Source organism: Tiliqua scincoides, chromosome 11, assembly GCF_035046505.1.
Source record: "Tiliqua scincoides isolate rTilSci1 chromosome 11, rTilSci1.hap2, whole genome shotgun sequence".
NCBI lineage: Eukaryota > Metazoa > Chordata > Lepidosauria > Squamata > Scincidae > Tiliqua > Tiliqua scincoides.
In genome coordinates, this window is record NC_089831.1 from 10,705,004 (window position 1) to 10,729,570 (window position 24,567).

At 46.8% G+C, this 24,567-nt stretch overlaps 1 protein-coding gene and 1 pseudogene across 1 annotated transcript in view; both read left to right on the forward strand.

Annotated features, from left to right (window-relative positions):
• UNC5D (unc-5 netrin receptor D) overlaps positions 1–24,567 on the forward strand; it is a 224,785-nt gene that overhangs the window by 95,954 nt on the left and 104,264 nt on the right. The window contains exon 7 of the mRNA XM_066639671.1: positions 23,717–23,897. Coding sequence (XP_066495768.1) covers positions 23,717–23,897 — 181 coding nt within the window. The remainder of the gene's footprint in view (positions 1–23,716; positions 23,898–24,567) is intronic.
• On the forward strand, positions 417–530 carry LOC136662725 (5S ribosomal RNA; annotated as a pseudogene).

Below are 24,567 nucleotides of genomic sequence, written 5' to 3' on the forward strand. Positions count from 1 at the left end.
TGTGGTTTTCAATACACAATGGTAAACATCAGCCTTATAGTGACACTAACCTTGGCTGTTTTGTGCAGCGCTCCTCAAATAACCGGTCTAACGATGTTTAGGGGCCGTGTTTTATTGAAGGCCGATGATTCTCGTGTCGAGCTGCTCCACGGGCAATGAAATAGTGGGGAAGAGAATGCGACCACAGAAGTTTTTTTTCCTAATGTCGCACCACCTCCCTTCCATCTCCAACCTGCCAGGAATAAATGGCTATTTCCTTTTAGACCTGCTCAGGGAACTCTGCCAATTTGCCTGCCTCTTGCAGCAAATCACTGCTCAATGAGCATTGGGTTTCTCGAACAGCACGAGCAATGGAGAGGGGTGTGTGCTGTGTATCATTTTAGCATGTGGGTTTGTTCGGTTTTTGTGTTTATCTCACCCATAGTTACCCTGCACATGCCTGATCTCGTCTGAACTTGGAAGCTAAGCAGGGTCAGGCCTGGTTAGTACTTGGATGGGAGACCGCCTGGGAATACCGGGTGCTGTAGGCTTATTCCATAGTCTTTCGAGACTGAAGGTTGCCAACCATTGTTTGTTAGCTAGTTACAGTGTTTTGTACCACCCTTCCTCCAAGGAGCTCAGGGTGGTGTACATGATTCTGTCCCTCCTTTTGTCCTCTCAACAACCCTGTCAGGTAGGTTAGGCTGAGAGGTTGTGACTCGCCCAGGGTCACCCTGAAAGCTTCATGGCTCAACAGGGATTTGAATGCAGATCTTCCAGACCCTAGGCCCTCATTTTTTTTTTTTGCCCTAGTATGCAGACAGTATGCTGTGCATTTTACATGAAGGCTGCAATCCTATACACACTTATCTGTTAGTGAGTTCTGTTGAATATAGTATGAGTAAGTAGATATTATAGGATTGCACTGTAAGGCTGTAATCGGATTTCAAATTTACCTGGATATAAATCCAACTGCACACAGTGGGATGTCCTTCTGAGTAAACATGCAGAGGCTAGCGCTCTCTCTCTCTCTCTTGCTCTCTCTCTCTCTCTCTCTCTTTTCCTTTTCATGTTTATACATTTGACAAACTCTTGCAACCAATTTCCTGTCCCACACACCATTGGGAGCAGGCTAGACTAGGAGTTCTCACCCCCCCCCCCGCCACAATTCACCTGGTGTGTGGCAGAGGGCACTTCCATCCACCTTCTTCTCCAGCTCCTCAGGCCCCTGGAAGAAACCAGAAGTCACTTTCACAAACCAAGTGATTTTTAGGCTGCTTCTGTGACTGCTTCTGCTTCAGAAGCAGACAGCTCCAATTTGGAGCAAACCTGTACAAAAAGGTGGGTGGGAGGGCCCATCCCAGGACCCACCGGACATTAGGTCCTGACTCACAGTTTGAGAAACCCTGGGCTAGATGAGTGCTTCTCAAACTTTTTAATACCATGGCCCAATTTCAATGCAGAGCTCAGCAAATTGGAATTTCAGCAGTGACGTGATGATGTCATTGCCAAGTGTCATCACTCTTGATGTTGCCCAGCTGCACAAGAGATCTGTGCAATTTTTTTTTTACCTCTTGAAGTTAAAGTTATCTGCCTGTGGGTTGATGTGCTTGATCTCAGATAGGGTGGAATGAAGAAACAGGCAATTAAAAATTTGCCCCATTATGTACTATATTTAATTATGAAACAGTGGCTGAAACTGGCCAAAATGTTTAAAATCTTTATATTTTCAGATAATACCATCATGTTGATATATCATTCGATGTATAATGTCATGGAGAATGAAATGAAACATCCCATATTGAAATATTTTTATTCTATCAAAAGTTATGGCCAAAAAAGAAACAACAACAGTGGAACGGGGCAATCACCACACCCAGCACCCAGGTCATTGCCTCGTCGACTGCATGGGAGGAGGTCCATCATGAAGGTGATGCATTGGCTTCCCACCCCAGTGACACCGCTGTACTTAAACCATCCCACCTTCTCTTGTTCCCACCTGGGTTTTTTGCAACCCCCCAAAAATTGGCTTGCATCCTAGTTTGGAAGCCAATGGCCTAAATCATGTGCATGAGACCCCTTGTGGTCACCAACTTCAAGCACAGGGTAGAGGTCTACCCCCAGAGGTTGGGAAGGACTCATGTCTCCCATTGAGATACCAGGGCAAGTGGGTGTGACAGTATCCCACCACCCACTCCCAAGAATAGTTCCACAGGTCCTCCACATAGAGCTCTGACAGGACAATGGGAAAGATGAGTCAATAACCCCCACCCCCCCAGGCACAGAGGTGAAGGAACCTGTGGGACACCTAAAAGAAGCCCACCATTTTGTCTTCGGGTATATATTTTGCATAATGACCTTGCATTCTATTTTTGGACTCAAATAAAATAAACCAGAAATAGCTCAACCTGGCTTGTGGGCTGGGGTAAAATGGCATAAACTAACCCCTTTGGCACTGAGTCCCACCCGTAAGCAGAGGAACACGATGCTGCTATATGATCAACCATCACATAAAAATGTGGGGCGAAACTTTCCCATGTTAAAATTTGGGGTGAAACTTCTTTGGCTCAAGTTTGAGTCCGTTCTGTAGAGCGATTTGAAGCATTCTGGAAGAGCCCCTCTTCCATGAAGCATGTTCTGATATGACTCTGGCAAGCAGCAACAGGTCAGCAAGCGTACCTCACAGGAAAGGTGAATTGATGAAAGGTGACCCATAAAGGATATGAAGTGTAGAACATCCATCCCCACCCCTCCTGCTCTGAGGAACTGAGCAGATTAAACAGGAGGATTTGTGGCATCCACCAGGAGCCTTCAGGAAATAGGTTGATCTGGATGTGGAGATATTTTCTATTAGTAGTTTGAGTTAGGATTTTCAAAGCGCTCTGGGAAATGTCAAGCCTCCTGTTTTGGTTCATGACCCACTTTAGTAGTCTCCCAGATTTGTGAGCTACCTTACTTGTTTTAAAAATGTGGACTGCTTATGGTCTCCGATAAAGGGGGCTTTCCCTTTCTTTCCATTTACAAAGCTAGCCCATGTGCAATACCGATTGGTTTGATAACAAAGATTTTGCTTCTCCTGAAAGCCAGCTTCCTTAACATCTGTGGAATTGTTAGTTTGAGGGGTGGATTATTAGCATGGAAACCATAAATCCCGTCAGCATCAGTGGCATCAGGTAGTAGGTGAACATCAGAAAGTCCTAAGCCTTCAGTGGTAGTGTCTAATGCACCATCAGGGTGCCATGAGATGTCCAGTGCAGGGTTTTGTGCAGGGGCCCCAAACAACCTGACTTTGGTTGCTAGTCTGAAAGCAAGCCCCATTGAACACAGTTGATGTACACATGCATAGGGTTGTGTTGTAATAGTGCAATCCTAACTTGCGCAGAGGGCCTCTGTTATAGCCAGTGCAATTTTGGGGCTGCTTGAGGCTTTGCCCGAGGCAAGGGGAAACTTCTCCCCTTACCTCTGGGAGAGCCACAGCAGCCCCAATGGGTCTACTCGGATCTGCACCACCTAAAGAAGTGGCGCAAATCTAAACAGCCTGGGACTGCTCTGGGCCAACTGGGAACAGGGCTAGGATTTGATATATAACTGCCAAATCCTGGCCCCACCTCCTGCTTTATGGTACTTTTGCGACACTCTTCAGCTGGTGCAACAAACTTGCGCTGACCGATCAGGGGGTTGGGATTGTGCCCTAAGAGTCATTGGGTTATAGCCAAAAAATAATTAATCCCAAGTGCTTGGCAGCAGGTGGATTCTCCTTCCCCTGCTCTGCTGGGAGGAGCAAGACTTGCAACCCTACAGTGCATACATGTCTGCTTAGAAGTTTCATGCATTTCAATGGGAGCTACTCATAAGTCACTGAAGGGCCATTGATTTCAATGGCGTTTTGTCAGCGCTAAGTTTCTCGGGATGGAGCATACTGCTTTTTAGTTCATTCAATTCCCACATTCAGCTGAGGGTCATCAAGCGTCTTAAGAGGGACAAACACAAAGCGATGCACATCACTGTGTCGACTGCCTGTGTGAGAGTCCTTGTGTCATCTTTGCCTTAGCTCAGGTTTGCCTAAACCCCGGCCCTGGGGCCACTTGCTGCCCTCAAGGCATCTCAATGCGGCCCTCAAGGAGCCCCTAGTCTAAAATGAGCCTCTGGCCCTCTGAAGATTTGTTGGAGCCCACACTGGCCCAACGCAACTGCTCTCAGTGTGAGTGCGACTGTTTGACCTCTCGCATGAGCTGTGGGATGAGGGCTTCCTCCACCGCTTGCTGTTTAACATCTGTGATGCAGTAGCGGCAGCAAAGGAAAGGCCAGCCTTGCTTTGTACAAGGCCTTTTATAGGCCTTGAGCTATTGCAAGACCTTCATTCATTCATATAAGTTCATCATTAATATATTCATTTATGTAAACTTATTCAAATTTTAAATGTAAATTAATTCCTTTCCCCCCCCCGGCCCCCAACACAGTGTCAGAGAGACGATGTGGCCCTCCTGCAAAAAAACTTTGGACACCCCTGCCTTAGCTCAATGTTTCCCAAACTGTTGGTTGGGATCCGACATTGGGTCGTGACCTGATTGTTGGTGGGTCGTGAAACTGAAACTGACAAACCAATGGCTGACCTGGAAAATGGATTGAGCCCTATGGAAAGTGAAACTGAGCTTCACATGGTCATTTACTCATGAGTAGGTGAATGTGCATCCGTTCCATTTGAATGGCAGGCGAAGGGAAACACCAGGCCATCAGAATGGTCCTGATCTGATGTGCGTGGGGCTCAACAAATGTTCCAGAAGGCAGTCCCCGTCCCCCCGTCCCCCATAGCAAAAAGGATAAAAACAGATGCTTTAGTGGCTGGTAAAGTGAAACTTTTTTTTCTTTTTTTTCTTTTTTTCTTTTTTTTTGTATTCTCATTAAGCTAGGTGGGTCTCGATAGAGTTTCCTTTTAAAAAGTAGGTCTTGTATCTTAAAAGTTTGGGAACCACTGCCTTAGGGCCCAATTCAGATCTTTGTGTGCTGGCTCACCATGGGCACGCGTTGTTGCAAAAGTGCCATAAGGTGAGCCTTACCGCGACCCTTACAGCGGGCCCAGCACTGGAGCTAACCTGGTGCAAGCCGAGAGTTAGCCCAACTCTGAGTGAAGCGCCGGGTGGTGGAGAGGTGAGACCGGGCGGGAGGAGGCGGAGAGGAGGCATTCTGGGGCGGGTGGAGGGAAGGCCTGACAGGGGAGGGAGAGGGGCAGGAGGAGGTGGGAACATCGGAGCTCAGCCCTGCCAGATCCGGAGTCCCGTGTTGGTTCACGTGACCCAGCACGGGACTCCTTGGTTTTGTGTCGGCTCAAGAGCCGCCACAGAATCTACTAACCCAATTGTGAAGCTACTTCCCACACTCGGGGAATGGGAACAAATATCCCCTTCTCCTGAGGAGCTGTCAGCAACTGCTGGTAGTCATTCTTGCACCGCGGCAGCACCATGCACCGGGCAGCTCTGGATTGAGATGTTAGTCACTTTGTTCGATGAAAGCCGTGGCAAAATCTGGAAACGTGCACGGCTTTCATCTTCTGGCAGGCCCAGCCAAAGGGACCGTTGTGTCCACTGAACAGACGATCATTCCTTGTATTGAGGTTCTTTCCGGGGTTTCAGAGAGGAAGAGGCGAAGGATTGAACCGCAGACCTCCTGGATGCACAGCAGGTGCCCTACCGCTGAGTGAGCTATAGCCGTTATGCGCACACATCATCCATGTGGGCAAGCAAAGCAAGAACAGATTGGCAAGTACCTTTGTTTAGGAGACACTAAAACGTCCCCCCGCCTCCCTCCGAGCTGGTTCAGCGTGTTTCTGCGGCCGACACATTTGTCATGCGACGGTCCGGTTGCATTTCTTTTTACTACTTGCCGTCTGTTAGCATCTAAAATAAAAAAGGGGTGGGGGAGGGAGTTGTTGTGCTTGCATTCTGTAGATGCAATATGCCTAGCTGTGACTTTTTAACAACCGGGGGGGGGGGGGAATGAGCGCCATAAACCACAAGCCGAAACCGCCGCGGTTTTACTGTTAAAGAACGGAACGTATTTTTTTCCCGACATAAATCCGCACCTATTTAAATTACAGAGGGAATGTTGGGGAGGAAAAAAGGGCCCAGATTCTGGGAGTTTCACAGCAAATCTGCTACTTGGGTGTACTTAGTATGCCTCTCATGGCAGAGCCTAAATGTAACACATTTGTTAACCTATAATTCTGCTTCTTCAGCTGAAGCTACGGTTCCCTCTTTCTTTCTTGCCCCCCCCTTTTAAAATTCAAATATTTATTCTAAGGGTATGCAGAAGGAAAGTCATCTTTTAAAAAACAACAACACTATTTTTAGTGTAAATATCTCCTTTGCAATAATCAAGATGCAAACATCATGTTAGAACAGGCTGATAGTATTGCAATGCTTGCAAAACAGTGCTATATTCTATCAGGAGTTCACACACTGCCGGTTTGTTTTGGCCACTACTGTCATGGTGGTTGTCCATCAGATGTTGTCACAACTCAACGCACAGTCCATCAGATGTTGGTGGGTTTGACCTGTTGAATATTGGGACCTTCCCAAGATCCTGGAACATATTTTTGTAAAATATGTGCTGTTCCAAGTAAGGCTGCTTTCTGTCATTGGTGTGCAGTGATTTCATTTGCACCAAAGATGTTCATTTTTGCTTTTGTGCTGTTACTCGTATTATTAGTGGTGTCGCAGCTCACCAGATGTTTGGACTGGGGTTTTGGGGTTCTCACTAGGGAATTTTGGGTCTGGGATTCTAAGTGGGATTGTCATTCTAAAAAGTGGGTCCCAGTGCTAAATCACGCTCTTTCTGGATCTGGGTGATGCTGGATTATCAAGCATGTCAGATTATCAGAATGTCAGACTGGTTTCTATACCGGATAAACAGTGTGCCACTTTCTGGGACCACCAAGTGACACTAGGGGGATGGGATAGAGGGTGCTGTGCAGTCATGATGCTGAGACTGCCTGTGTCAGTGAGTGCAGGTGGTTCCTCTTGACCCTCTCAGGAGGGAGGGGGCAGGAGAGGGTAGAGGCTTGTGCAAGGCTTGTGCCACCAGAGTTCCATGAGTGGCCATGGTAGCTTGGAGCAGTCACAGGGCCCCAGCCTGCTGGATGTGTCTGCTAAACAGAAGTGCTAGAGCACCAGTTTAAAAGATGCCTCTTTGCCCCATTAACAGCCATTTAGAACATAACATAAGAACGTAAGAACAGCCCCACTGGATCAGGCCATAGGCTCATCTAGTCCAGCTTCCTGTATCTCACAGCGGCCCACCAAATGCCCCAGGGAGCACACCAGATAACAAGAGACCTGCCTCCTGGTGCCCTCCCTTGCATCTGGCATTCTGACATAACCCATTTCTAAAATCAGGAGGTTGCGCATACACATCATGGCTTGTACCCCGTAATGGATTTTTCCTCCAGAAACTTGTCCAGTCCCCTTTTAAAGGCGTCCAGGCCAGATGCCGTCACCACATCCTGTGGCAAGGAGTTCCACAGACCAACCACACGCTGAGTAAAGAAATATTTTCTCTTGTCTGTTCCAATTCTCCCAACACTCAATTTTAGTGGATGTCCCCATTTAAGAGAAGGCACCAACATCATTCAACCAGATTTCTTTAATTTGGCTACATGGGAAGCTACCTACTAAGTCAGGACACTTGTCCATCTAGCTTAATATTGTTGACACTGATTGGCAGTGGATTTCAGGGTTTCAGTGGGTCTTTCCCAGCCCTACCTGGGGATGCATGCAGAACAGGTGCCCTCCCATTACACCATATAGGCTGAGCCCCATGTACCACCTGGATGCAAATGCAGGCAACTTGGTAAATGTAGGCGACTATGTTTGAAATTCTTGATTGTGTCACCCATTTCTGCACCAGCCTAGCTGTGTGGGGAGTGTCAATGCTTCTCCTGCTTCAGGCTTCCCCTGAGGCTTCTTGGTGCCTGAGGCAGCTTGCCCAAAGCTGCTATCCCTGTCCTTGTATAATGTTGTCTTGCACCCCATTCCACTTCCCTTGACCCAGTGGTGCATCAGTGACCTCCACTGCTGCTCCTGCTTGCTTCCTGGATTTACAGTTTCCAGTGGAAAAAAACAACAACAAAGTGAGTTCATTCTGGAGTTAGTCAAGAAAATATTCAGTGCGAAAGCATGCATGTATATAAAACAGAAAGCTATGTGAAGGTGCTGGGCCCAATTGCTGTTTTGAAACCATTTCTATTGATTCAACTGTGACCCTGCACATGCCCGATCTTGTCTGATCTCAGAAGCTAAGCAGGGTCAGGCCTGGTTCGTACTTGAATGGGAGACCGCCTGGGAATACCAGGTGCTGTAGGCTTATACCATAGTCTTTCGAGACTGAAGGTTGCCAACCAAGCTGGGGGAAGGACGGAGTGGACCATGACAGTCACATTCGAGAGAGGTAGTGAAGGGAAAGGGGAAAGAGCTGGCCCACCCAAGATGCACCTGGCTCTGGGATCTGCTTCACGGGTAAGTTGTACAAAGATAGGAAAACGCTGAGTCATGTGGTGACTGTCTTTTTACCTCTGTATTTAAGTAGGGATGTCAGGAGAAACTGTTCAGATCTCAAAATATGGGGCTCCCCTACTCAGTTTCCACACACGCACCCCCAAGAAACTGAGAAAGATACTGGTAATGGATAATCATGTGGACTCATTTGTAATTCATTGTCAGAAACCCAGAGTTTGTGTCCCTTTGGCCCAAATTTGGCAAAGTGTGGAGGAGAGGATAGTCATGGCCTAGAGCAGGTTTCAGCAGCCTGCAGCCTGGTGGTTGGATCTGGCCCAGCACCTGAAAGCATCTGGCCTGCTTACTGAGGTGATATTTGATGAGACCTGGAGCTCCAACTGCACTCCATGATAAAATAGAGATTCCCAAATCAAACCAGAAGCCAAAAGAGGGTTCCTAGAGCTGGGGTTCCCAAAGTGTGTGTTGTAGCCCCTGGAGTACTCTCACAGGGGTGACACAGGATGTCCCCAGTGGCTCCCTGGGTGCTTTCATCTTGGATTGTGTGAGTTCTTACAAAATTTGGTTGCCACCATTTTGGATCACATGAGATTTTGTGTGATCCAAGATGGTGGCACCAGGCTGAACCTGGAAGACGAGGCTGTGGGAGCGCTGGGAACTTGGTAAGTTTGGGAACCACTGCTCTAGAGCAGGGTCTCCACTCCAAATCCCCACCCGAGGGCCACATCCAGCCCTCCACACTATATTAAGAGATATATTGTGGCCCTGGGGCCAAAAAGCTTGGAGACCCCTGCTCTAGGGTATAGGGGAATTCATCTTTGGCTTCTAGTTTGATTTGGGAGTCTACACCTTCTCTTTCTCAATGGTCAAGGGAGAAAAGAGGAAGAGAGATGGACAGCCAATGCGTGCTTCACAGATTTCTGAGTGGTTGTTGGCAGTGGCCATTTTAAGGATCTTTAGATTCCCCCCTTCTGGTCCCTGCGCAATAGAATGTTGCTGACCCCTGGCCTATAGTGTCAGAGATGCTCTAGTCCGTCCACTCTTCTCTCCTCCACACATCCCTTTCTCCTCTTGCTCTTCTATTTAAGGAGAAGAAAGAGGAGTTTCAGGGGTTGGTGGGCAAGGCTCATAGAGGTGGCCACCAGTCCGTCATTGGAGATGACTTCCTCAATTGGCCTCGTGAATGGGCTGGCCCTGTGTGACACATGCCTCATGATGTGAACGCACGAGTGAAACAGCTGAAGACAGACAATAGCTGCAAAATGGCAAGAATAAGGGATTAGTGCAACACTATAATCTGGGCTGGGAAGATTCCCAGGTGAGCGTCGTCAAGTCCTTGTAACTTTCTTTCTTTGATGGTCTTCCCTGCCCACCTCTCTTTGATATTACTGTGTTTTATGTTGCAACGCATTGCTGGTATTTAGCCTCCCCACATGCGGATATTTTCAAAAGCAAGCCCATTAAAGCGTCCCTCTCCTGCTGAGAAACCTGTGGGCTTGTTTTGGTCCAATTTATAACAGATGTTTATAAGGCTGATCACGGCAATGAATACAAAGTTGTGGGCACTGTAAAGAGTTACAGCAATTGCTTAGCTTTCTTTTCTCCACTTCCCCGACTTTTAATTTCCTGCTTTTAATGGCGGTGTTTGAAGCCACTGAAAGAGGATCAGGGAGCTAAAAATTTCAGCATAAAAAGACACTGAATGAATCAGGAGGCTGTTATTGCTTCAAAGGGATCGCTAGTCATTCTGCAGATTCCCCACATCAGGGGATAACTCGCAAGTGTATAGGGCTGGTCCTCTTAGCCAGCACTGTACCCAGTGGCGTCACTAGGATTCGCGTCACCCGGTGCGGGAGGCCTGCGTGTCACCCCATGCAGTGGGCAGGGCAACGCCTCAGGTGGCGGGCGTGGTGATGTACCATCACCCCGCCCCCACTGGTTTTTTGGCTGTACCTTTTGTTAGAACACAGATATTTCAATGTGGTTTGTTTCATTGCATTCTGTATGAAATTACGCATTGATTGATATATAGCATGATGGTCTTATTCCTCCAAACTCTGATTTTAGTGATTTTGAAAACTCGTAGAGTCGCACACACACACACACACCTATGTCAACTTACTAACAACTTATTGCAGCAGTTCTCAAGCTTTTAGCACTGGGACCCACTTTTTAGAATGACAATCTGTCCAGGACCCATTGGAAGTGATGTCATGGCCAGAAGTGACATCATCAAGCAAATTAAAATAAATAATTATAAATAATTAAATTAAAATAAAAGAAATAATTAAATAAGGGGGAGTCAGTCCTGTTCCACCAAGTGAATCTACTCTGAAGTAAGTCCTATTGTGGTCAATAGGCCACTGTTGGCTAGAGTGTTAGAGATGCTCTAGCCCAGGGGTCTGCAAACCCCAGCTCGGGAGCCAGATGTGGCCCACAGTAAGCCTCTATCTGGCCCATGCCCAGCCTCTGATCCCCTAAGAGCCTCTGGTCCAGTTGACCAAATACAACCGGAGTTGTGCTTGTGGGGTGGGGGAATGGGGATCCATTTAAGTGTGTGCTTTATTTCTTGGGCTGTGTTGGTGCTTGGAGAAATCCTGGGCATTTGAGCCCTTTCATTCATTCATCTAAGTTCCATTTCCAATTTATTTATTTGTTTGTTTGTTTGTTTGTTTGTTTGTTTTTATTTATTTATTTATTTATTTATTTATTTATTTATTTATTTATTTATTCTTCCTGGTCCTCAACATTGTGCCAGATATCTGATGTGGCCCTTTGGCCGAAACGTTTAGAGACCCCTGTTCTAGCCGACCATTCTTCTCTCTTCCACGCTTATGTTCCTTTCCTCTCCTTTCTATTCCCTTTTTTTCCATTATTCTTCTTCTGTGCCCCCCCCCCCCGTCAACCCACTGCCTGACGGTTGAGTTGTCCTCACATATGTGAAACAGCTGCTACAAGCCAAATATTTCTTATCAACTCAAATTCAATACAGGCATGCCCCTGTATCTAGGGGGGTGGATCCATTCTGGAATCCCCCGCAGTTAAGAGAAACCACGCATATGGGCAAATGCCTCCCCCACCCTCCGGAGTCAAGAGGAGCTCCATTCCTCTCACTTCCAGAGGGTCCCTGAGCCTAGCAGAGGCTGCAGACATCCATCTGCAGCCTCTGCCAGGCTCAGACAGAGCCCTCGAGGTGAAAAAAATCACTTCTGGTTTCTCCATGAAACCGGAAGTGATACTTTTAATGCCTTATAAGGGTGTCCACAGCCTCTGCTGGGCTCAGAGGACCCTCTGGAGGTGAGGGAACAGGGCTTCCCTGGGGGAGCACATGGAGGGGCACAGGGGGCTCTCAGACCCAATCCACAAATAACTGAATCCATGGATTTGAGATCCGTGGATATGGGCCCCCCTCCTGTATTTGGCAATTGCAGCAGCTTCAGGAAACTGGGGAAGATCCAGGTAATGATTGATCATGTAAATTCATTTGTAACTCATTATCAGAAAGCCAATGTTTGTGTCCCTATGGCCCAAATTTGACAACAGAAGTGTGGAAGCAAGGATAGCCTAGAGGTCAGCAACCTACAGTCCACGGGCAGGTTGCTGACCTACAGCAACCGTAGGTCAGCAACCTATGGCCAGTGATATATCTAATGATCATGTAGCCCGGTACCAAGCTCAGAATATTGCCCCGAAAGTGATGCCACAACTGGAAGTGACGTCATGCCTGGGCTTTTAAAATGTGAAAATTGGGAGCCCACCTCTTCCCCCCCCAGCAGCTCGCAACCCACTTGCTCTGCTGTCTCCCCCCAGTCAGTGGCACAGGCATCTATCTGCTGCCTGGGGTCAAAGAAGATTTGTAGCCGCCCCCCCCCCAATTTTTTTTTAATTAAGTAAATAAATAAAAAAGTATACCCCTGATTGTTTCGAGACACTGTGCTGGGGTGAAGAGGGAGGTTTATTCACTCTCTGTTATATATAAGAAGAGCACCACTTGAAGAATTGTGTCTTTACCCAATTAGCAGAGGTAACTGTATTATGATATATGGAAATGAGAGCTGACTCATATTAACACCTTATTGGTTTCATGCTGTATCATGATAACATGTCATTGCAACATATCAAAAACATAATAACATATCATTGACTCTCAGAACAATCAATCTTATATGTCAGTTTTGAGTTAAGAAAATCCACTTTTTGTTCCATAAGGCAGTTGTGTTTTTATTTTCTGGTTAATTGGCCATAACTTTTGATAGAATACAGATATTCCAATGCAGTTTGTTCATTGCATTCTGCATTGCATTCTGCATTAAATTACCTTTCCAGTGATATATAACATGATGGTATTATTCATACATACCAAGATTTTCACAATTTTTATTACTAGTGTCAAGCTCAGCTTGTTGCCCCTCTAAAAACTTGATGCCCAGTGCAACTGCTACCCCCTGCACCCCCTTAGCTATGCCTATGCCCCATGGGCTAGATCCAGCCCGCCACCTGAAAGCATTCAGGCTATGATGGCAACCATGGTTGACTGCAGCTCATCAAGATTTTGTTGATTCTTTAGGGTTAGAAGCGGGATTCCAGATAAACAGATGAACCACCAAGATTATAGATTGGGGTCTTTCTCTAGATAGTAAAGGGTTGACCCTGTTTTGAATTGGGTCTGCTCTTGTTAGAACAGGGTGTGACTCAAAATGGGGCTTGCACTTCATCTCTACTTGGTGGCCCTATTTGATCCACCACCCACCCGCCTCAAATGAAAATAGTGCCAGCATCCCATACCAACATGCACACCATTCTCCCTGTACTAGTGCATATCATACCTTCAGCATGCTGCTCCATGTCATTGCTGCTCCGTGCAAAATACCAGGTCAGGAAAGAAGGCAACAAAAGAAAAGTGTGGACCCAAGTCACATGTTCTTCAGAAGTCCTTGAAGAACAGATGAGTTGATGTGAGATGTCCTTCTTGGACAGCAGTGGATACAGACTGAGCTCTTGGTGGGTGGAGTGAGATTGTGGCATCAGGTTCCACCTTAAACCTTGACTCATGATGTCAAGGTTTGGCTAGAGGCCCAGTGATGTCATTGACCACTCTTTGCACGTTGCCCATGCTGACATCATGCTTTAGACACCATCTTAGCATCAATAATCAGGTGGACATTTACAAGTCCCTCAAGCCTTCCCAACTTGCACTCTGGAAACTGAACAAGGTGTGTTTTCCCCCACATGTACAGGGACAGGAGAATATCTTAACAAGGTGTATTCGGATTTTTGTTTTAATTCACATATGCATGCATTAGTTTGATTAATTTTCGAGAGACCAAGCCGCATTCTTGGACTTCATTACCTAAAAGACCGGTGCGGTTGTGTGGGTCCTTCTCTGCTAAAATGCATGAGATTGGTGGTTCTTGGCCCCTGTTATATCTTGAATTAAACGAAAGATGGATAACCTTGTCCATATTATGCAAAGGAAAGTACTAATCTTTGCTCGCTCTACCTGGGATGCAGGATGCTTAACCAATTTCATTTGAGTAATGTTTTAAGCAGCTCTTTCCAAGCTGCATCCTGTAATTGGAGCAAATTTATGATTATGCTAATTTCGCCGTTGTGCTATATATTGACGTGGAGTTAATCCAGGTCTGCCCCTGCATTTCTTTCCTAGATCATTGTGTGATTTAGCAGAGCTTGATGGAAGCATTTCAATGCAGAGCATGCCTGATCTCAAGGGGGGCGAAGATGGTTATTTTTCTGTGTTATAGACAGTCGCTCTGAAATTTAGTTCATGATTCAAGCTTTAAAATCTTCCGACACCGCAATCCTGGAGGACAAGGCCTGTGACTAATCGTATGACAGCTACCTACGATAAAAAAGAGTTCAATATGAGTGCGTTTTTAGTCTACAGGTGGAGCCTGTTTATTCGTGGATTTTACCCCTGGATGTTTTATCCATGGATTTTTCCCCTGAACCTGTGTTGAGCCAGACTTGGCCCCATCCGAACCCTGCAAAGGCGTCTCGAATACAGCTCTGCTTGCCTTCAGAGGGTTTAAAGGGCCAAAACACTGAGCATCCACCTTCCTGCTCCTTCTGTATCAGGCAAGGGTCTTTCCCATTCCTAGCAGGAGATGCCAGGGTTTGAACCTGGGACCAGCTTCGTTCAAAGCATGTACCTACCACTGAGCTAAGTTCTTTCTCCAGCTGTGCCTCCTCTTCACGCAGCCTCCATGACCCAGTCCATTTTTTAATCCCATAATGTGCTAAGTTTCCTCGGCATCAGTGCCAGGTTTCTGGAGCAGATTCTGAGACAAAGCCCTGAACCTGACACTCTGGGGCACCTCCCTCTTGCTTCTGAATGCTGTGTTGGACACCCACCACTAATCCCGATATGTTCAGTGGTGTATTCTGGATGGGTGAATAATAATCACTATTATGATGATGTGTTCTTGACCAGCACCCAACCTGGCTGACCTCTGACACCAAGCTCCACATCCTTAGGTTCCTCAGTGCATGAATTCCTTGCTTTCACTGAATTTAGGGACCAATCCTATCCAATTTTCCAAAGCCAGTGCTACCATGCCAGTGTGGTGTGCACTGCATCCTGTGGTGGGGAGGCAGTCACAGAGACCTCCTCAAGGTATGGGCATATTTGTTCCCATACCTTGAGGCTGCATTGAGGCTGTACCGGTGTTGGAAAGTTGGGTAGGATTGGGCCCTTAGTGTGTGGATAACTTTTTTGTTTTGTTTTCCCAAAGAAGTGGACACCACACGACAGCTGTCTTAACCCTAATTGTCTGCCAGACAGAGGGAGCACAGAGGAAAGGGGGAGTGAAGATTGGGAGGAAAATAGACAATAGCTATTACAACATCTAGAGTTGCCTAGGTAACTTTTAGACCAGTGGTTACCCAACTGTGGGCCGAGACCCAGAGGTGGGTCATGACCTGACTTTGATCAGTCCCTAAAGGGTGATGGAAATATAACTAATTGCCTCAAGCCCTGAGGCTGTTCAAACATCAGATACTGTAGTTGCTAATTACCCTGCAAAGAGCTCAGCTCCTGCAGTTTGCAAGGGTGTGTAAATTTGGGAGACAAATGTGTGAGGGTTTTTTTTTTCCTGGTTATAATAAATAAACATTTTTAGAACTTTTTTTTAAAAAGTCTGGTAAATCTAGGTGGGTCCTGATAGAGTGTCATTTTAAAAAAAAATTGAATCCCAGTGCTAAAAAGTTTGGGAACCACTGTTGTAGCTGAAAACCAGTCCTTGTGGCTTTTATGCCAGGCTCAACAAGCATCTCAAGATAATGTATCAAGGAATCGCTGTTGCAAAGTCTTTGCCTCTTGCTTTCTGCCCTCTTCCCTCCTCCCGACAGTATCATCTTGCAGCGAGGTGGCGAATGAAGGGTACGTCTGTTTTGCTGCTTCTGTCTCAAACTGATGGATGGCGCTGGAGAAGGCACCTGCTGCTTGGCGTGGCTTCTAATTGGCCGTGCTAGTCTGTGGCTGCGGATTTGTTTATAAACTAGAAAAAGTCTACATGCTGCCCACCATCTGCGTAGAACAGCGTGCTAATGAATGCCCGTAGCCCACAGATCCATAAGCTGATTACCTGTGCATTACAAGCCCCTTCTACCACTGGGTTTCCAGCTGAGGTTATCTGCCTGAGCTTGAGATGGAGAGACGCTGCAACTTAACTGCTGCTTGCTAATTCCTAGATACAGTCAGTTCTCTTTATATGCAAATTCACGACCTGCAAAGTTGTTTGTCTGGAAGGGGCAGAATTACCACCTACCTCTCCTTATCCGTGACTCTGTTCTCCTTATCCAGGAATATTGTGCCGGTGGGAGGGGGGAGGCACTAAAGCAGGCAGGCAGGCAGGGGTGACAGAGGTTGTGGCAGGAGGAAGGGACTCCTCGCAAACAGAAGGTAGTACCTTCTGTGCAGAGGCGACAGAAAGAGATGCCTGGTGCTGCAGTAATCTCATCCAGCCAATTATATACCGTGCTTTTTAGAAAGTTGTCTGGATTGGGTCAATTTTCTGCATCAATAGGGCATTAGTCCTGGCCTGTGGAGATTTATTGGACACATTTGTGTCCACTTCCAGACTTGCCCTGCCATCTAGGGCACCATCTCGGGTACTCCAGCTGAACCTTCACAACCCTGGCAATGATGAGAGGTTCTGGAAGGCTACCTGAGGGATACTATAGGGCTGGGTAAGCCCAAGGAAGGAGTCCTACAGATGGGTGGAGGAGGAGGAAGGGTGAAGCAATCCCCCTCTCCACTGCAGAACATTGAGGCCTCATTATTGGGCTAGTGACCTTCAGCGTGTTGAAGGATAGCCTACATAGAGGAGGAAGCATCAGGTATTGGAGATTAGATGAGTCCTCGCTATCACCCAGCCTCATAGTCTTCAAATCAAGATTCACATTCATAAAGCCCATAGAGTGTATGGTGAAGAAGGTCCCCTGGAACCTAACCCCATTTTCCCCACAGGCTCAATGATTCAATATCCACACTGAGCGTGTGGTTGGTCTGTGGAACTCCTTGCCACAGGATGTGGTGATGGCGACTGGCCTGGGCGCCTTTAATAGGGGATTGGACAAGTTTTTGGAGGAAAAATCCATTCCGGGTTACAAACCATGATGTGTATGTGCAACCTCCTGATTGTAGAAATGGGCTATGTCAGATGCAAGGGAGGGCACCAGGATGCAGGTCTGTTGTTATCTGGTGTGCTCCCTGGGCATTTGGTGGGCCGCTGTGAGATACAGGAAGCTGGACTAGATGGGCCTATGGCCTGATCCAGTGGGGCTGTTCTTATGTTCTTAACTATAATTCCCAGAATGCCTTGCAGGTCTTCTTGTTCTTATGTTCACTAAGTGGGGCTGTTCTTATGTTCACTAGGTTTTTCAGCAATTTAACCCTACCAGATAAGGAGAATTGACTTTCTGAAAGCATAGTAGACGTGCCAACTCTTCACAGTGAAAGGATATCCTACACAGAGGGTCTGAGAATGGAGAGGTGTGCAACATCCATATTTTGATACTTTGAAAAAAAAAATAATGGTGAAATTGTAGCTTTTCTTGAGTATGAGTAGCCTATAGGGGTCTTTGCCTACCAAGTCGGAAGAAGGTTGTGGGCAGGGCTGTCGAAGAATCTTGACTAAGGCAAGCTCTTATGTGTGGATTGGCAGGGACTGTTGTCAGCCTCTGTCTGCCCATCTCCACAGCTACTTCTCTTGCCGCTTCCTGGTTTTGAAGAGGGTACTGAAGCAGAAGTGTAGAGGAGAGTGGTGGATTTGAGTGTAAGTCGAGAGCAGAGTGCTGGGCTTGAGTGGAAGAGGAAGCATGGAGAAGAGGAGAGTGCTGGGCTACAGTGGAATTGTGGAGAAGAGGGGAGTGTTGGGCTAGAGCGGCCGAGGAAGTGTGGAGATGAGTGCTGAACTACAGCATCTGTGATGCTTAGAGAAGGCAGGTGGACATGCAGATAGGCAGTCAATGGCCACCTCCACCCACTTCCTAAGCGACCACCACAGCTTGACTCAGAGGCTACATGTTGGTTCTGACCTGCAAATTGCTTCTTGAGACCTTGGTCACTGTGGCTCACAATCATTTTTTTTATTGATTAGTGGCTAGTACCAGCCCACAGGCAAAGGAATTGTGGGTTGTAGAATAAGTGTCTTGTCACCAAAATGATCATACAGCCCTTTTAATTGCACTGTGTGGAGACATCAGATATAGGTGGAATTAAGAACAGTGCCTGTCTTTCATTTCTACGGCAATGAGTCATTGATGCTCATTTATTTATTCCATTGCGTACCAAAAAAATGCATCTTGCCATTGTTGTTGAGTGTTCTTTTTGTGATACCAGAGGGTGGTTTTGCTTTCTGGAGCAGTCCTACCACAATTTCTGAGAAAGGTTTCCATCTTGACCATTTTGGCAAATGCTGAAATGATGTCGCGTCCAGTCAGTGCATGAAACACTGACTGGACAAGGGACATCTCTGATGCTAGGCAGGCAAGGATTTCATGAGTTTCAGTGGTTTCTGAAGGTTTTTTTTTTTTACCTGTTTTAAGAGAAATACATAGTTCATTTAACAGCCATTTGACAGTTCTTTTAACAGACAAAAGAAAATATTTCTTTGCCCAGCATGTGATTAGTTTGTGGAACTCCTTGCCACAGGAAGCAGTGACGGCATCTTGCCTAGATGCCTTTAAGAGGGGATTGGACAAATTTCTGGAGGAAAAGTTCATCACAGGCTACAAGTCATGGTAGGTATGTGCAAACTTTTAGAGGCAGGCTGCCTCTGATTGCCAGATACAGGGGAGGGCACTAGGATGCAGGTTGTGCCTGTTGTCTAGTGTGCTTCCTGAAACACTTGGTGGGCCACTGTGAGATACAGGAAGCTGGACTAGATGGGTCTTTGGCCTGATCCAGCAGGGCTCTTCTTATGTTCTTCCTACTGCTAGTATCGGAATGTCAATATCCACAGTATGTCTCTTGACTCCTTTAGTGTTCGTCAGTGCTAACATCTGAAGCATCAACAACTGTACAAGCGTTGACGTTCTTGGGGTTGCTTGGAGCAGGTGGGGTAACTGTGAAACTCACTGGAACAGGGAGTACCTTCTCATCACCGATAAAGGCCAGCACCTATCCTTGATCATCAACGCTCTGTGTCAAAACCTTTGAAAAGAAACTGAGCCATGTGGTTTTGTTGACATCCACGAGAAAAGTTCTGACAGTTAAGTGGCCTCACTGTGGAAACAATAGCCCTTTGATGGATAGCTGTGCTGCATTTGTCTCTTGTTGAAGTTTCAGGCAGCCTGGAAAGGAGTAGTCCTAGCTCCCACCACACAACTTGCATGTTTTAATTGTGATAATAAGAAGACCTGGTGGGTGTATTCGGGAAGTGTTTTGACTATGTCTGGCTTCGACATCTGAAGAATGGCTGCTCCGTCTGTTACAGTGCAGCTTGTATGATTTAACAGGTATCTCATCTTCCAGGCATGACAGTAGTAGATCAGACTTCTCACTTGTGTGAAGGGTGGAGATGTGCAATGAAGAAGAGCATGTGTGCGTTCTGAGCATTCCTGTGAACATGAACCGTTGAATGCACAGATCAACGGTGATGGAGAAGCTATTGGTTTAGTTGAAAATCCAAGTGGTGATGGCTGGACCAGGTTGCCAGAGTGATGAGTGAATCTGAGGATATGCAGCAGCAAAACATGATAAAGGTTGGCAGCCTTCAGTCTTGAAAGACTATGGTATAAGCCTACAGCAGCCGGTATTCCAAGGCGGTCTCCCATCCAAGTACTAACCAGGCCTGACCTTGCTTAGCTTCTAAGATCAGACGAGATTGGGCATGTGCAGGGTAACAGATAAAGGAAGCATGCACCATCTTGACTAGGAATGCACAAGCATGCCCTGATTTGGCTCAGAGATTTGCACAAATCCCAACAGTATTGCAAGCAATTTCAGGGAGCCCCTTGTATCTGTGGATCCTGTATCCACGGTTTAACTTATCCACGGTTCTGTGGTTGCAGGAGCCCTATGCACCCTGAGCCCCACAGAGGCTGCATGTGTTTACTCGCCACTGAGGGCTTCCCTTGCCTTATAATGCCTTTTAAAAGCATCAAAAGCGTCACTTTTGGTTTTGCTGAACCCCTTCTAACAGTCATTCTGAGCCCCTCAGGGGCTGTGAGTGGACACACACAGCCTCTGTGGGCCTCTGAAGAGCCTCCAGAGGTGAGGGGAGCATAGCTTCCCTCACCTCTGGATAGCTTCCCCTCTGGAGAGTGCACCTCTGGAGAGTGCAGCGGGTGTAGGGGCATCCCACATATCCGCAGTTTCCAGTATCCACGGGGGTGGGGTTCCAGAATGGAACCTCCCACGGATACTGGGGCACCACTGTATATAGCACCTGATCCTTGTTGTCTGCTGTCTACTTCCTCCCAGTTCTAAAGAACCCCAGTTTGCTTTGGGACAGAGGAAGGGGAAACAGCAGATCAGATAGCAGTGGTTGGTTGCCCCAAGTTACTTCTGCTTCTACCTTCGCTTCACCCAGCTCCAAGTCACTCTTAAATATTTACCCTGGCTGGGGGTGGGGAGATGTATTAGCAGCAGACTCTCTCTGCCCCATAGTGGCTTTTCTGTCAGTGGCAGGGATTGTGTCCGTCTGCGCATGAGGGCCATGTTTGCTGCCAGCCTGCGCATAAGAAATCAGTCTGGGAACAGTTCAGACTCCCTTGGTTTATTTCTTGTGACATCCCTAAGCATTGCGAAAGAAAGAAAGAAAGAAAGAAAGAAAGAAAGAAAGAAAGAAAGAACATGGGGAAATATTAATCTTTTTTGGATTTATTTCAAGGAATTTAGAAATCTATTTGATGAAAACAGCCTGAGCTCCCTTGTTCTTCATATTTAACAGCTAGTGTAGGTGTATTTAATCAGGGCTATTCACAGTGCATGGAATACTGGGGTAAAGGATTCTCAGCTATGTCAAAATATGGTCCGTTGAACAATCCATGCACATCAATGAAACCATCACTTGTCACAAACTTTGACTTTGCGGCTTCTCAGTGACCAAATGCCAAAACAGAAGTACGTTATGGCGATCTCCCATGACATTGATTTGGCAGTCTTCTCCGAGTTGTACGCTGGCCTGTCAATCATAGGCTGGAAACACAGTTGAATTTTTGTCGAGCATGGAAATTGGTCCTTTTCCAGCATCAAATGGCAAGCGCAACATGTTTACAGTGGAATGTTTTAACAGCGATTCTCATGTATCAGATGCACAGGATCTCACTGTGCATAGTTAGGCTGGACAAGAGCAAGCAATCGGTTCGTCAGTCAGTCAAATAAAAGGGAAGGGGGGGCATGCCCTGTTCTGACTTCTAATGGTTTCAGGACCCTGGATAGATGGGTAACTGGAGGAAAGAGGTCTTAAATATCTCCAAAAGAGACCAAGCAGAGCAGTGCTGTCCCTGAAGCATCTCGTGGCTGAATGAAGTGGGAAGTGAACATTAACTCTGATAGTTACTCTGGATTGAGGGCCACAGATAAGATGTGCTCTGTGAGTTGGAAAAAATACATCACTCACAGGGTAGTGGTGTTTGTGCAATTCAATAGTAGCAAAGCGTGGCATTTGTATAGGACTCTTAAGTGTTCAAATAATTTCATGTGTATTATCTTGTTGCCATTACAACCACCCTGTAAGGTAAGCCTTATTTACCCCATACTCCAGATGGGGAAGACTGAGGCTGAAAGGAAGCAGCTTATCTAACAGCCGAAGTTAATAGTCCTATACGTGTTTACTCAGAAGTATGTGCCACTGAGTTCAAGGTGGCTTGCTCTCTGATAAGTGTGTGTAAGATTTCAGCCTCTGTCCACTTTAATGATTTCATCGCAGAAGTGAGACATGATCAGGGGAGATCTTGATTCACAGCCCCTACCCTACACCAGTTCTTGTTGTGAAATTGGACACAACTGTGTGATTTGATATAATTCTAACTGTGATTTTTATTTTTGTCTGAATTTAATTTAACCTGAATACGGTCTTGTCGCTCTCCCCTTTGAATTGCCTGTTTCTTCTGAGCCTCTCTGCTCATATGTATGACATTGGGGGTTTTGAACAAGCAAACATGACCTATTTTCAAACACCTGTTCATCATGTGTATGCTTTATATTTTGTGTTTTATTCTTGGAAAAATGTGGGTATATGTTTCAATGTATACTGCAGAGAGAACTTTAAGGGCATTCATGGGTTAACCTTCACTGTTAACCATGTAAGAAGAGCCTCCATGAATTGCACCAAGTGGTTATCTCACCCAGCACCCTATTTTCACACAGTGGCCAACCAAGATGCTTTCTTGCGATCCATGAGCATAATATGAAACCATCTCTTTGAGGATCCCCTCTTCGTCTTGTCTTGTGGTGATCCCCTTTTCTTGTTTTGGTTTTGCCTCAAAGCAATAGCTCTCCCCTGTTCTACCCCCCACAAACTTTTAAGAACATTGTGGTGGATGGCCACTGGCTTAGATGCTGTGAAGGGGGATCAGATCAATCCAGGAAGGACAAGCCTGTCAGTGGCATCTAGCCATGATGACTATAGCGGGCCCTCAGTCTCTGTGGGGGATCCATTCCTGGAACTCAACCCTGCTGATACCAAATTCCACAGTTAATTAAATCTAGGGGGAGAGCCACACCAGTAATTGAAAGTGCCTCTCTGAAGCATCCAGGAGGCCTTCTGAGGTGTGGTGAGATCATGCATGGCCACCCCATGCCTCAGAAGGCCTCCCGGATGCCTTGGAGAGGCACCTCTGGTTTGATAAAAAATTGAACCTCTCTGTGCCTCAGAACACCTTCCGCCTCAGAACCCCCCCCCCCCCAGACATGACTGGAAGAGACTTCCGGTCATGTCTGGGAGGCTCTTGAGGCTCTCCAGACATAGGCTTGCCCCCCCCTTGTTGCACTAAATCCACGGGTGCCAAACCCACATATCTGCATATCTACCCACTGCATATCTACCTCTAGGTTCTGAGTCACTCTGAGCACCAGTTGTAGGTGAACAGTGGCATCAGAGGGGTCTATCTTTGTTCCCTGCTTGTTGACTTCCCAGAGGCAGTTGATACACTACTTTGTGGAACAGGAAGTGGACAAGATCAGGAGGTTGGCCTGATCCATTCAGGGTGGATCTTCTTATGAGCCATTGAATTACATCCCCCCCCCCCCAGCAACTGCTATTAAGCGACATTTGGCCTCTAGCATGGAGATCCCATTTAGCTATCAAACTGACTTGCGGTCAGTAAACCTATCCTTCATGAATGTACTTGGCTCCCAATCTTAATCCAAATTTCCAGGGCTGATGCAGCTGTGTCAATGGGGGGTGGTGGCATTCAGCTTGGGGGGGGCAGTCATAGAGGTGTCCTCAAGGTAATGTTTGTTCTCTTATCTCAGACTGCGTTGCGACTGCATCGGTGCTGAAAAGTGAGATAGAGTTGGGGCCTTCAGCCTTAAAGCAATCTGAGCTGGTGGACATCACCACCTCTTGTAGCAGAGAAGCCTATCAGTGAATTACATGTTGTGTGAAGAGTTACTTTCTCTCTCCTTAATATACTGCCAATCCATTTCACAAAGTGATGAGTGTTTCAAGCCATCTGAGACTTTGGAGTGGCAGGGTGTTGAAGTTGGACATCAGTGAATTAATTGACCCACTCCTGGTCTTCCACGTTTTGTCTCCCAGGTGGAGTGGCTGAAGAATGAGGAACCCATTGACGCCAAGCAAGACGAGAACATCGACACCCGAGCCGATCACAACCTAATCATCCGTCAAGCTCGCCTGTCGGATTCTGGGAACTACACCTGTATGGCTACTAACATAGTTGCCAGGAGAAGGAGCATGTCGGCCACAGTTGTGGTGTACGGTCAGTGGATGTGAAATGCTGTAACTACTAGGCTGGCGAGTGTTGAACTGTTGATTGGTACAATGAACCAGTTCCTTCATTCATTTTCAATGCAGGTGGCCTTTAAAGCCAGATTTGAATTGGAGGTCCAAGAAAGGATCTTAATGCTGAAGACATATTCACAAAAGTCCTTTTCATGTCATCTGCCAAACACATAGGCTGAATGTATGGAGACGCAGTGCCAGTTTCCAAACCATGTGGCCATCAAAGTGTAAGTGCCACAACCATAGAGCACAGGCCTTAAAGCTAACTTGTTCTGGAACAGTCAGGTCAAGTGGCGTGCGCTGTATCCAGCAAAAGGTAGGTGCCAACTGGAGGGCTACTTGGGTTAAGGGAGTATTTTCTCCTTAACCTATGTCAAGCCCCAATCACCCCTTTGGGGCTACTTGGATCTACACCAGCATATTCACTGGTGCAAACCCAAGCAGCCTGTGAAAGTATGATCAGGGCAGGAATAGGGGTTAGGATTTGGCCTGCACTGCTGCGGCCAATCCCTCTTCTCTTCTGGGCCCAATCCACATCCCAGACCACCCTCCTCCTGTCCAAAAATGCCCCCTCCTTGGCCAACAGTCTGGGGCTAAGAGGCAAAGAAGGAAGGCCCATAGCCAGGGAGACAGACCAGGGACAGACT